This window comes from Ictidomys tridecemlineatus, chromosome 14 (genome assembly GCF_052094955.1).
Source record: "Ictidomys tridecemlineatus isolate mIctTri1 chromosome 14, mIctTri1.hap1, whole genome shotgun sequence".
Classification (NCBI taxonomy): domain Eukaryota; kingdom Metazoa; phylum Chordata; class Mammalia; order Rodentia; family Sciuridae; genus Ictidomys; species Ictidomys tridecemlineatus.
This window is the reverse complement of record NC_135490.1, coordinates 267,253-279,417: the sequence shown is the minus strand read 5'-3', so window position 1 is coordinate 279,417 and position 12,165 is coordinate 267,253. Positions and strand designations below refer to the sequence as shown.

The 12,165-nt window shown below is 55.2% G+C and overlaps 1 protein-coding gene across 1 annotated transcript in view; it reads left to right on the top strand.

Moving 5' to 3' along the window:
• Tdrp (testis development related protein) overlaps positions 1-12,165 on the top strand; it is a 31,914-nt gene that overhangs the window by 17,148 nt on the left and 2,601 nt on the right. Inside the window, exon 2 of the mRNA XM_078030706.1 lies at positions 11,319-11,422. Coding sequence (XP_077886832.1) covers positions 11,319-11,422 — 104 coding nt within the window. The remainder of the gene's footprint in view (positions 1-11,318; positions 11,423-12,165) is intronic.

Genomic DNA, 12,165 nt, shown 5'->3' with positions numbered 1-12,165 from the left:
GCGCAGCCTGAGGACTGCTGTTCTGCACACCATGGAGTCACTAGGGCAGGCGCAGCCTGAGGACTGCTGTTCTGCACACCATGGAGTCACTAGGGCAGGCACAGCCTGAGGACTGCTGTTCTACTCACCATGGAGTCACTAGGGCAGGCGCAGCCTGAGGACTGCTGTTCCACACACCATGGAGTCACTAGGGAAGACACAGCCTGAGGACTGCTGTCCTACACACCATGGAGTCACTAGGGCAGGAACAGCCTGAGGACTGCTGTCCTACACACCATGGAGTCACTAGGGCAGACACAGCCTGAGGACTGCTGTTCTACTCACCATGGAGTCACTAGGGCAGGCACAGCCTGAGGACTGCTGTTCTACACACCATGGAGTCACCAGGGCAGGCACATCTTGAGAGCTGCTGTCCTACACACCATGGAGTCACTAGGGCAGGCGCAGCCTGAGGACTGCTGTTCTACACACCATGGAGTTACCAGGGCAGGTGCAGCCTGAGGACTGCTGTCCTACACACCATGGAGTCACTCAGGGCAGGCACAGCCTGAGGACTGCTCTTCCACACACCATGGAGTCACTAGGGCAGGCACAGACTGAGGACTGCTATTCTACACACCATGGAGTCACTAGGGCAGGTGCAGCCTGAGGACTGCTGTTCCACACACCATGGAGTCACTAGGGCAGGCACAACCTGAGGACTGCTGTTCTACACACCATGGAGTCACTAGGGCAGGCGCAGCCTGAGGACTGCTGTTCCACACACCATGGAGTCACTAGGGCAGGCGCAGCCTGAGGACTGCTGTCCTACACACCATGGAGTCACTAGGGCAGGTACAGCCTGAGGACTGCTCTTCCACACACCATGGAGTCACTAGGGCAGGTGCAGCCTGAGGACTGCTCTTCCACACACCATGGAGTCACTCAGGGCAGGCACAGCCTGAGGACCGCTGTTCCACACACCATGGAGTCACTAGGGCAGGCACAGCCTGAGGACTGCTGTTCCACACACCATGGAGTCACTAGGGCAGGCACAGCCTGAGGACTGCTGTGCTACACACCATGGAGTCACTAGGGCAGGCGCAGCCTGAGGACTGCTGTCCTACACACCATGGAGTCACTAGGGCAGGCACAGCCTGAGGACTGCTGTCCTACACACCATGGAGTCACTAGGGCAGGCACAGCCTGAGAACTGCTGTCCTACACACCATGGAGTCACTAGGGCAGGCGCAGCCTGAGGACTGCTGTTCTGTACACTATGGAGACACTAGGGCAGGCACAGCCTGAGGACTGCTGTTCTACACACCATGGAGTCACTAGGGCAGGCACAGCCTGAGGACTGCTGTTCTACTCACCATGGAGTCACTAGGGCAGGCACAGCCTGAGGACTGCTGTCCACACACCATGGAGTCACTAGGACAGGCACAGCCTGAGGACTGCTGTTCTACACACCATGGAGTCACTAGGGCAGGCACAGCCTGAGGACTGCTGTTCTACACACCATGGAGTCACCAGGGCAGGCGCAGCCTGAGGACTGCTGTCCTACACACCATGGAGTCACTAGGGCAGGCACAGCCTCAGGACTGCTGTTCTACACCATGGAGTCACTAGGGCAGGCACAGCCTGAGGATTGCTGTCCACACACCATGGAGTCACTAGGGCAGGAACAGCCTGAGGACTGCTGTCTGCACACCATGGAGTCACTAGGGCAGGCACAGCCTGAGGACTGCTGTTCTACACACCATGGAGTCACTAGGGAAGACACAGCCTGAGGACTGCTGTCCTACACACCATGGAGTCACTAGGGCAGGCACAGCCTGAGGACTGCTGTCCTACACACCATGGAGTCACTAGGGCAGGCACAGCCTGAGGACTGCTGTCCTACACACCATGGAGTCACTAGGGCAGGCTCAGCCTGAGGACTGCTGTCCTACACACCATGGAGTCACCAGGGCAGGCACAGCCTGAGGACTGCTGTTCTGTACACCATGGAGTCACTAGGGCAGGCACAGCCTGAGGACAGCTGTCCTGCACACCATGGAGTCACTAGGGCAGGCACAGCCTGAGGACTGCTGTTCTGCACACCTTGGAGTCACTAGGGCAGGCACAGCCTGAGGACTGCTGTTCTGTACACCATGGAGTCACTAGGGCAGGCACAGCCTGAGGACTGCTTTTGTGCACACCATGGAGTCACTAGGGCGGGCACAGCCTGAGAACTGCTGTCCTACACACCATGGAGTGACTAGGGCAGGCACAGCCTGAGGACTGCTGTTCTGCACACCATGGAGTCACTAGGGCAGGCACAGCCTGAGGACTGCTGTTCTGCACACCATGGAGTCACTAGGGCAGGCACAGCCTGAGGACTGCTGTTCTGTACACCATGGAGTCACTCAGGGCAGGCACAGCCTGAGGACTGCTGTCCTACACACCATGGAGTCACCAGGGCAGGCACAGCCTGAGGACTGCTGTCCTACACACCATGGAGTCACTAGGGCAGGCACAGCCTGAGGACTGCTGTCCTACACACCATGGAGTCAATAGGGAAGACACAGCCTGAGGACTGCTGTTCTACACACCATGGAGTCACTAGGGCAGGCACAGCCTGGGGACTGCTGTCTGCCTGGGACAAGTGGCCCCTGGGATCTGTTGAGTGACCACGTTCTCTGAGCCTTCCAGCCCAGGGCTTGTGAGTTGGCCACAGCCTCATCATCAGTTCCCCTGTCACCCGGTCCTCCAGGCTGGTAAAAGGCCTGGCTTTGGTTTCACAGTTGATGCCTGAATTCCTCCGGAGTCACCCGTGTTTCAATACCTTGAGTGTTTAACATTATCTGAGTTCCAGAGTTCAGAATGGCTGGAGGCAAACAAGGTCTCTGCCTCTCTGTCCTTCTGGTCAACCCCGCCTGGTGCCCGTGATGGCACCGGCTGTCTGTGGCTCACACACCGCCTTGTGGTGACTGTCGTTCTCTTGAACAATGCAGGAAGCACAGCACTGCGGTGGCTCAAGGCGCTGCCCAGGGGAGTGGCCGTGGGGTGGCTGGCTTCACTCCATCACCAGAGCACACAGCACGGACGGTGCCACTGCTGTCCTCCTGATGAACAAGCTTCAGGGCACATCCAAGTCCCAGTCCCTCCCTTTAGCCAGAATGCCAGCCTTGTTCAGGAATGTTCTGGAGGTGTGGCGGGTTCCTGCAGGATATGGGCCGTGGGCTGTGTGTCCTGCTGTCTGCATGCTGCTCTTGTTCCCACCCAGAGGCAGGCTGTGTGCCTGTGACCCCTGGGGCCAGCATCCTTCAGTAGGTGCTCATCCTCAGTGAGACCTCCTGATGTCCAGCAGAGGCCCAGATGGTGTCAACTGCCCGTTGCTGTCCATGCCTCAGAGGAGGCTCAGTGTTCAAGTTTGGCACGGGAAGAGGTTGACAGCATCACTTGACACCATCCAGCAGGTGTAACGAGGAGCTGTCGTGAAACAGGCAGTGTCGGTGTTGTTGCACTGTGGGTCACTGTTGACTAGTAAGGGTTGCGTGAACACAGGGCCCTCCAGCTGATGATCCCTGGTGCTCAATGACCAGCCTGCAGGTAGAGTGCACAGAGCAGAGGAAGGTTCACGCCCAGGTGAGCCAGAGCGGGTGTGAGACTCCACTGCTGCTCAGAGTGGAGCCTAGTTCATGGATCGCTTCTGGGTCTCTCCATTTAGTGTTTCCGGATTCCATCATCGTGCACCTGATCCTGGAAAGAGAGCTCTGGGAGAGCCTCACACCAGCGCGGCTCCCAGGCCCCGGGAACCATGTTTCTTAGGAGGAAAGTGGCATGCACAACTACGTTTTCTCCCTGCCCATGAACCGAGGGGCAACCTGAGCTGTCCAGGGCTGGGTGCCTATGTGGCAGTGTCCCCAGGTCAGCCTTTGCCAGGTGACTGAATCCCGAGGACTCTGATCTCCTCTTGAGGAATCCGTTGATGGTTCTTCATCTGTGGGGCTTGGGAGGTGAGGAAGTTTAGGAGGTAGGCTCAGTTGGAGGGAGGGTTGTGCGGGCGTGTCCTTGAAGGGGACAACCTGTCCCCAGCCCTTCCTCTCTCCACCAAGTGCTCCCCACCATGACATTCTGCCTCAGAAAGGCCCAGAAACAACAGGTAACTGGACTGAAATCCCTGAAACTGTGAGCCAAAATAAACCTTTCCTTCTTTTATTTTTTATTATTATTATTATTTTTTAATATTTATTTTTTTAGGTGTAGGTGGACACAACACAATGCCTTTATTTTCATGTGGTGCTGGGGATCGAACCTGGGTCCCGCCCATGCTAGGCGAGCGCTCTACCGCTGAGCCACAATCCCAGCCCCCTTTCCTTCTTTTAAACTGTCGTCAGGGATTTTGTCACAGTGATGGAAAGCTGAGTAACAGAAAATTTTAATATAAAATCACTACTACTGAAACTTTGAAATTCTGGGCACCTGGACAGAGCAGGCATGCAGGCTGACCAGAGAGTGATTGTCCTGATTTCCTGCTCACTCGTCTGTGTGTCAGAGTTACTTGGTATTGTGTTTCCTTTGTCTGCCTCGTTGAAATGGCATTTTCCTGTGTCACATGCAGTCTGTCCCTTTCCTCGCCTGGTGAACTGAGCTTGATGGCCTGTGAGAACAGGGCCTGTACCGTGCAGTCTGGGGTCTCACCAGTCTTCACTTGGACCAGTACTTTAAGCTAGTTTTATATCTGAGGAAAATAGAAAGTGTCAATGATACCTTATCGTGGTGTTTAAGTGACATTGGGACACTTGTTGACATCTTGACGTTCTGTGCTGAACTGACAGTGCAGGATGGCACATGACCATCTGGCTTGGAGGCCCAGGGTGGCAGAGTTAGTTTAAAACCTTCTGGGATGTCCCCAGGGTAGGTGCCCTGGGTGCCGGGTGGGCAGCTGGGCTCTGCACACTGTGCAGACCCCCCGCACAGGGAGCTTCAGGTGAACAGTGGATGACGAGGCTTTCCCCATGGACCGGGCCCCTGGGGTGGTGCTCGGAGCTGGAACGTCTCCTCGTTCTGTGGCTCCCCTCTTGGGTTCCACACCACGGCTACTTCGGTTTTCAGTTGTTACTTTTTCTCTAGTTTTGAAGAAGTTTTTTGCCCTGTTCCCCAGAGGTCTTTTGGTTTGTTGTGACCTTCCCAAGAGTGGCTCTTGAGGGAAAGAGCTCTTGGGAGAGGAGAGTTCCGTGCCATACTCTAAATAGTGCCCGTCCCTACTGCCCAAGGTCCAGCGCATGCAAGGACCGATGGTGTCCTCTGGACCTTCAGCCCTGGCACCAGCAGGAATGCCGTCTGGGCGCACAGGTCCCTGCTGGCTGGGGGGCTGCAGCCCTGCCCCGACTCCAGCACAAGGGAGGACAGGCCCCCTGCAGGCTCCCTGCTTTGCCTGTGTGTGATGCCTCGTGAGTGGGGCCTCGGCTCTGGGGCTCTCTCGGGACGCCCAGCCAGGCACACCACCAAAGGGTACTGCAGGGCTGCAGGACGCCAGGCCCAGGCTGCGTGTTGCTAGGTGAGACGGGCATGGTGGCTCCTGCCAGAGCCCAGGAATGGACCTGTAGGGGCACTCTGGTCATGCCAAGTCCTTGTGCTCAAGGACCCTCGGCCTGGATCTACGCTGCCCACGGGAAGCGCCCTCCTGGAGGCCAGGCAGCAGCAGCCTTATGCCCGTGTGGTGTCCTGTATGTCTGAGCAGTCATGTGTGGGTAAGCGTGCGGGTCTCGTGGGGCAGCGGGGTGCTGGCTGACTGCCCGTCCAATCTAGGACGTGCTGCCAGGGCCTGCTCAGCTGCCCAAGGCCTGCTCAGTGGCTCAGGTCATGTGGACTCCGAGCATTTGAGGGGATGGTAACGGTCTTCAGTACATTCAGGCATCTGCTGCGCCTGTGCTGCTCTGCAGCATCCTCTCAGTGTCCAGCCTCCTGGCCATTGTGGTCTGCTTCTGCTGCAGATGTGAGCCCCAGTAGGGTATTGACACCAGCTCCAAGGGACAGGAATAGAAAGCGGCTCTCAGAACAGGCCTCAGCCTCAGGTCCTGAGCCTGTGCCTCTTACCACCTAGGTCTAGTTGAAATGTATAAATTTAATGAACTTTGACAAATGCTTAAGTCTGGAAGGATTTGACGGCACAGGGATGCTGCCAACTCTGCCTGTTTTGGTGGAAACAGCTTCAGTTCATTGGAGAGGATCCCCATAAGGAGGGGTCAGGGGATGCAGGGTTCCCAAAGTCCCAGGACTTGTGGAAGGTTTGTGTGAGAGACTGAAATGCTACAAATGAGGGTTTTATTAACCCTCCAGGAGTATATGTGCAAGGATAAGGAAGCCAGCAGGATGCAGGAGATGGAGGTGGTCTGGTCTTGGGGGTGGCTTGGTCCAGTGGTTGCTGATGCGCTCTGTCGCATCTGAAAGTGCGGTGGCCCACTTTGCATGTGTAGAACCGAGGGTTCTGGAGAAGCCTGTTCATGGAGAGTCTCCAGCCTGGTGACCTTGGCAGGTGGACAGGAGCAGTGCCCTGGCCACCCTCAGGCACTGAGTCAACGTGGATTCTACAGCAAGGTCATAGCCTACCCCCAACCCCAGGATTGTGCTTCTGGGTTTCTTTTTTTTGGGGGGGGGGCGACAAGGGATTGAAGTCAGGGGACTCAATCTCTGAGCCACATCCCCAGCCTGATTTTGTATTTTATTTAGACACAGGGTCTCACTGAGTTGCTTAGCTCCTTGCCATTGCTGGGGCTGGCTTTGAACTTGTGACTCTCCTGCCTCAGACTCCTGAGCCACTAGGATTACAGGTGTGTGCCACTGCTTCTGGCCCATGCTTCTGGATTTGCCATATTCAAGGCAGTAATTTAAATTCCAGCTGGGCATGGTGGTGCACACCTATAATCCCAGTGTCTCCACAGGCTGGGGAGGAGGATCGTGAGTTCAAAGCCAGCCTCAGCAACTTAGCAAGACTCTGACCTAAATAAAATATAAAAAAGGGCTGGGTATATCATTCAGTGGTTGAGTACCCCTGGTTCAATCCCCGGTCCCCCAAAGAAAAATAAATTCCAGTGCTTCTCCTTTCCTGTTGACTTTTGTGGAGGTGCCAGGAGAGGTTGCAGGTAGGGCCCATTGGGTGCCTGGGTGGGGAGTGAGATCTCTGTGCAGCAGGGAGCCGCGGGAGCCACTGTCCATGTGCTGGTAGGTGTGTGCCCTGTGGCACTTGGACAGGGGACACTGAGGTGGCGATGAACAACCTCGCCCAAATCCTGCATTCAGCCAGCCTCCTCTGTAGCTGCTGCTTCAGTCACATGATGGGCCTCCCAGTGCTCATAAAAACAGGGTCACTCTCTGGGTTACAGCTGCCGGGCAGAGATGCTTCTTCACATGGAGCTGGGCATGTGGTGGCTGCAGACCATCCTCCTGGTCGGCACAGCGCACAGTCTAGCGCTCTGTCTTCTTGCTGGTCTGGATGGTGCACAGTCTAGAGCTCTGTCTTCCTCTTGGTCTGGATGGCGCACAGTCTAGTGCTCTGTCTTCCTCTAGGTCTGGATGGCGCACAGTCTAGAGCTCTGTCTTCCTCTTGGTCTGGATGGCGCACAGTCTAGTGCTCTGTCTTCCTCTAGGTCTGGATGGCGCACAGTCTAGCGCTCTGACTTCCTCTTGGTCTGGATGGTGCACAGTCTAGCGCTCTGTCTTCCTACTGGTCGGGACAGCGCACAGTCTAGTGCTCTGTCTTCCTCTTGGTCTGGATGGCACACAGTCTAGTGCTCTGTCTTCCTCTTGGTCTGGATGGCACACAGTCTAGTGCTCTGTCTTCCTCTTGGTCTGGATGGCGCACAGTCTAGTGCTCTGTCTTCCTCTTGGTCTGGATGGCGCACAGTCTAGTGCTCTGTCTTCCTCTTGGTCTGGATGGCACACAGTCTAGTGCTCTGTCTTCCTCTTGGTCTGGATGGCGCACAGTCTAGTGCTCTGTCTTCCTCTTGGTCTGGATGGCACACAGACTAGTGCTCTGTCTTCCTCTTGGTCTGGATGGTGCACAGTCTAGTGCTCTGTCTTCCTCTAGGTCTGGATGGCGCACAGTCTAGAGCTCTGTCTTCCTCTTGGTCTGGATGGTGCACAGTCTAGCGCTCTGACTTCCTCTTGGTCTGGATGGTGCACAGTCTAGCGCTCTGTCTTCCTACTGGTCGGGACAGCGCACAGTCTAGTGCTCTGTCTTCCTCTTGGTCTGGATGGCACACAGTCTAGTGCTCTGTCTTCCTCTTGGTCTGGATGGCGCACAGTCTAGTGCTCTGTCTTCCTCTTGGTCTGGATGGCGCACAGTCTAGTGCTCTGTCTTCCTCTTGGTCTGGATGGCGCACAGTCTAGTGCTCTGTCTTCCTCTTGGTCTGGATGGCGCACAGTCTAGTGCTCTGTCTTCCTCTTGGTCTGGATGGCGCACAGTCTAGTGCTCTGTCTTCCTCTTGGTCTGGATGGCGCACAGTCTAGTGCTCTGTCTTCCTCTTGGTCTGGATGGCGCACAGTCTAGTGCTCTGTCTTCCTCTTGGTCTGGATGGCGCACAGTCTAGTGCTCTGTCTTCCTCTTGGTCTGGATGGCGCACAGTCTAGTGCTCTGTCTTCCTCTAGGTCTGGATGGCGCACAGTCTAGTGCTGTGTCTTCCTCTTGGTCTGGATGGCACACAGTCTAGAGCTCTGTCTTCCTCTTGGTCTGGATGGCGCACAGTCTAGTGCTCTGTCTTTCTCTTGGTCTGGATGGCACACAGTCTAGTGCTCTGTCTTCCTCTTGGTCTGGATGGTGCACAGTCTAGTGCTCTGTCTTCCTCTAGGTCTGGATGGTGCACAGTCTAGTGCTCTGTCTTCCTCTTGGTCTGGATGGTGCACAGTCTAGAGCTCTGTCTTCCTCTTGGTCTGGATGGCGCACAGTCTAGAGCTCTGTCTTCCTACTGGTCTGGATGGTGCACAGTCTAGTGCTCTGTCTTCCTCTTGGTCTGGATGGCGCACAGTCTAGAGCTCTGTCTTCCTCTTGGTCTGGATGGTGCACAGTCTAGAGCTCTGTCTTCCTCTTGGTCTGGATGGCACACAGACTAGTGCTCTGTCTTCCTCCTGGTCTGGATGGTGCACAGTCTAGAGCTCTGTCTTCCTCTTGGTCTGGATGGCACACAGTCTAGAGCTCTGTCTTCCTCTTGGTCTGGATGGCACACAGACTAGTGCTCTGTCTTCCTCCTGGTCTGGATGGTGCACAGTCTAGAGCTCTGTCTTCCTCTTGGTCTGGATGGCACACAGTCTAGCGCTCTGTTTTCCTCCTGGTCTGGATGGTGCACAGTCTAGAGCTCTGTCTTCCTCTTGGTCTGGATGAGGAACAGTCTAGCGCTCTGTCTTCCTCTTGGTCTGGATGGTGCACGGTCTAGAGCTCTGTCTTCCTCCTGGTCTGGATGGCGCACAGTCTAGCGCTCTGTCTTCCTCTTGGTCTGGATGGTGCATGGTCTAGAGCTCTGTCTTCCTCCTGGTCTGGATGGTGCACAGTCTAGTGCTCTGTCTTCCTCTTGGTCTGGATGGCACACAGTCTAGTGCTCTGTCTTCCTCTTGGTCTGGATGGTGCACGGTCTAGAGCTCTGTCTTCCTCCTGGTCTGGATGGCGCACAGTCTAGCGCTCTGTCTTCCTCTTGGTCTGGATGGTGCATGGTCTAGAGCTCTGTCTTCCTCCTGGTCTGGATGGTGCACAGTCTAGTGCTCTGTCTTCCTCTTGGTCTGGATGGCACACAGTCTAGTGCTCTGTCTTCCTCTTGGTCTGGATGGTGCATGGTCTAGAGCTCTGTCTTCCTCCTGGTCTGGATGGCGCATAGCCTATCACTCTGTTTTTGAGAATTCAGACTCCACGGGGTCCTGCCTACAGCTGCACCATGCCCTGAGCCCTGCGCAGGGGGACCAGCTGCTGCCAGGACTCTGCCAATGTTGACATGCAGTCCATCTCTCCTTGGCTTGTGACGTCAGGGTTCTCTGGGAGGAGGCAGCGGTGTGCTCGTGAGCAGCTTGTCTTTACAGTGGGTAGTTGGAGGCCTGCCTGAGTCTGCTCTGCTGGGGAGAAGTGGCATCCCACTTCTCTTTCCCATGGTGCCTGGTTGGTCTCCCTATGTCTCATACCCATGCTGGGTTGCGTGCTGAACCCTGAACTCCTGCCTGCCTCAAGGGTCTTTGTAGTGACTCCAGCCTGCCTCAAGGGTCTTTGTAGTAGACTTTGTAGTGAACCACCTTTTTCCACTGCCTCCACATTCAGTTTTCAAGGCAGCTTGATTTCTGTTTCATTTTTAACATTTCAAAGTATTTGAAGCAAGGCTGCCCCATGACACACCCTGCTCCCCAAGCCAGTCCTGTAGCTGGAGTGATGGGCACAGGGAAGTATTAAGCCGTGGGAGAAAGCCACATTTTCAGGAAACGCTGGTCTCTCTGCATACCATTGTTTGTTCTTATAGTATTTTATGGAGCCGGTGCCATTGATTGTAAGATATTCTGACTTCAGAAATGAAAACTGCATGAAGTCCTTTGTTAAGAACCAATACATATTATTTTTTCTCCAAAGCCTGCACTTGAGGTTGGGGTGAGGGCCACTGTCCCTCACAGGTGCTGACGCCCAAAAGTGGGGCAGAGGTGCTGGGGCCAGGAGCATCCTGCTCGAAATCTCGGTCAGGGCTGTTCTCCAGGTTCTGGCTGCCAGGGTTCAAGAGACCCAGTTCTTCCTGCAGTGAAAGCCGTGTCTAAACACATGCCTCGTCATCAAACCTATGAATGTGACTGGAGGAGAATGCATGCGGGACACAGGTGATGGACAGGTAGGCAGGACGCCGACACCATAGTCACCACTGGCAGAAACCTGGTGTGTGCCAAGGTGGAACAGGTCGCCCCACAGTGCAGCCTCATGCTGTGGTGGATGCTTCCATCCATGCAGGCTGCAGTGTCCCGGGAGATGGTAGCAGGACCAAAGCATCTCCTAACCTAGTGACATCGTCACCATCTAAAGCCCCAGGGCAGTGCATTACACGCTGTGATGCTGGTGTGAGCACACCCAGAGCATCCATCAGGTGTGTCAAAGTGCAGCAGGTGGGCTGTGTCCATGACCTTGACGAGCAGCCACGTCACCAGCTCATTGGTTCAGGGTTCATCCAGCACTGGGGCAGCATCGTTACCTCATGTGTGGGTGAGCACAGCTGGCCCACCTGTGTCCGCACACTGTCATGTTCGTGCTTCTCCCCAACCTGCCTGTCCTTAAGGCAGACTCAGACGATGAGTGTCGACGTCAGCAGCAATCTGATGCTCCCTTAACCTTTCTTTAGGTTCAGGGAGCAGGTTTCCGAGGTTGGAAAGAAGTGACTTCTCTGTTTAATAAGGACGATGAACAACATCTGCTTGAAAGATGTAAATCTCCAAAGTCTAAAGGGTGAGTCACCTGTGTGTGGAGGCGTTCACGTCTCGGGCAGCAGTCACTGGGCGGTGGAGCAGCTGTGTGACCGCAGGCCCTGAGCAGCCATCCTGACTGTGCTTGTGGAGCCTGGGGGCTCTGCCTGGAGCACAGTTGCATTCTGCCATGGTGTGGAAAGGTGAAAAGATCTCCAGGTCAGGTGCGTGTGGCTTTAAGGCCGTCCAACCTGCTTGAGGTTCTTAGTACTTTCAGAAAACAAGGAAAGCTCTATTGAAAATGCAAAGGCTGAATTGTAAACTGAAAGGTCTTAGAAACTTAGGCTCATGTATCACTGACACTTTATTATAAATATTTCACAACGTTAGAAAGTGCATTTAAAGTTGAAAATCAAGGCCACAGGCTGCATGATGGAACTGCCACTGGCACAGCTGTCAGGGAAGCCCTGCGATGGAGGGTGCATGCTGGTGGGCCTCAGTGGCCGCCTGCTATCAGGACCGTGAGTGCTGGTGCTCTTGAGCGGGAGCCCTTACTGTGCCCATGAGGTGCACTCTCGCTGTGGGCGGCCGGCTGACCAGCGTCTGCAGTGAGGCCTGTGGCGTTCTTTCCTTTTGTAGGATGTGTTCTTGACTCCCAGGTGCTCAGGTAGCTTGCTACTTGAGGAGCCTTGTTGAAAACCTGTTTGACAGGCCTGGCCTCCTAGTTTGGACCCTGGGTTTTCCTGGGAATCTGTCTGGTCTGGATGGTTCAAACCTTGTCTGGAC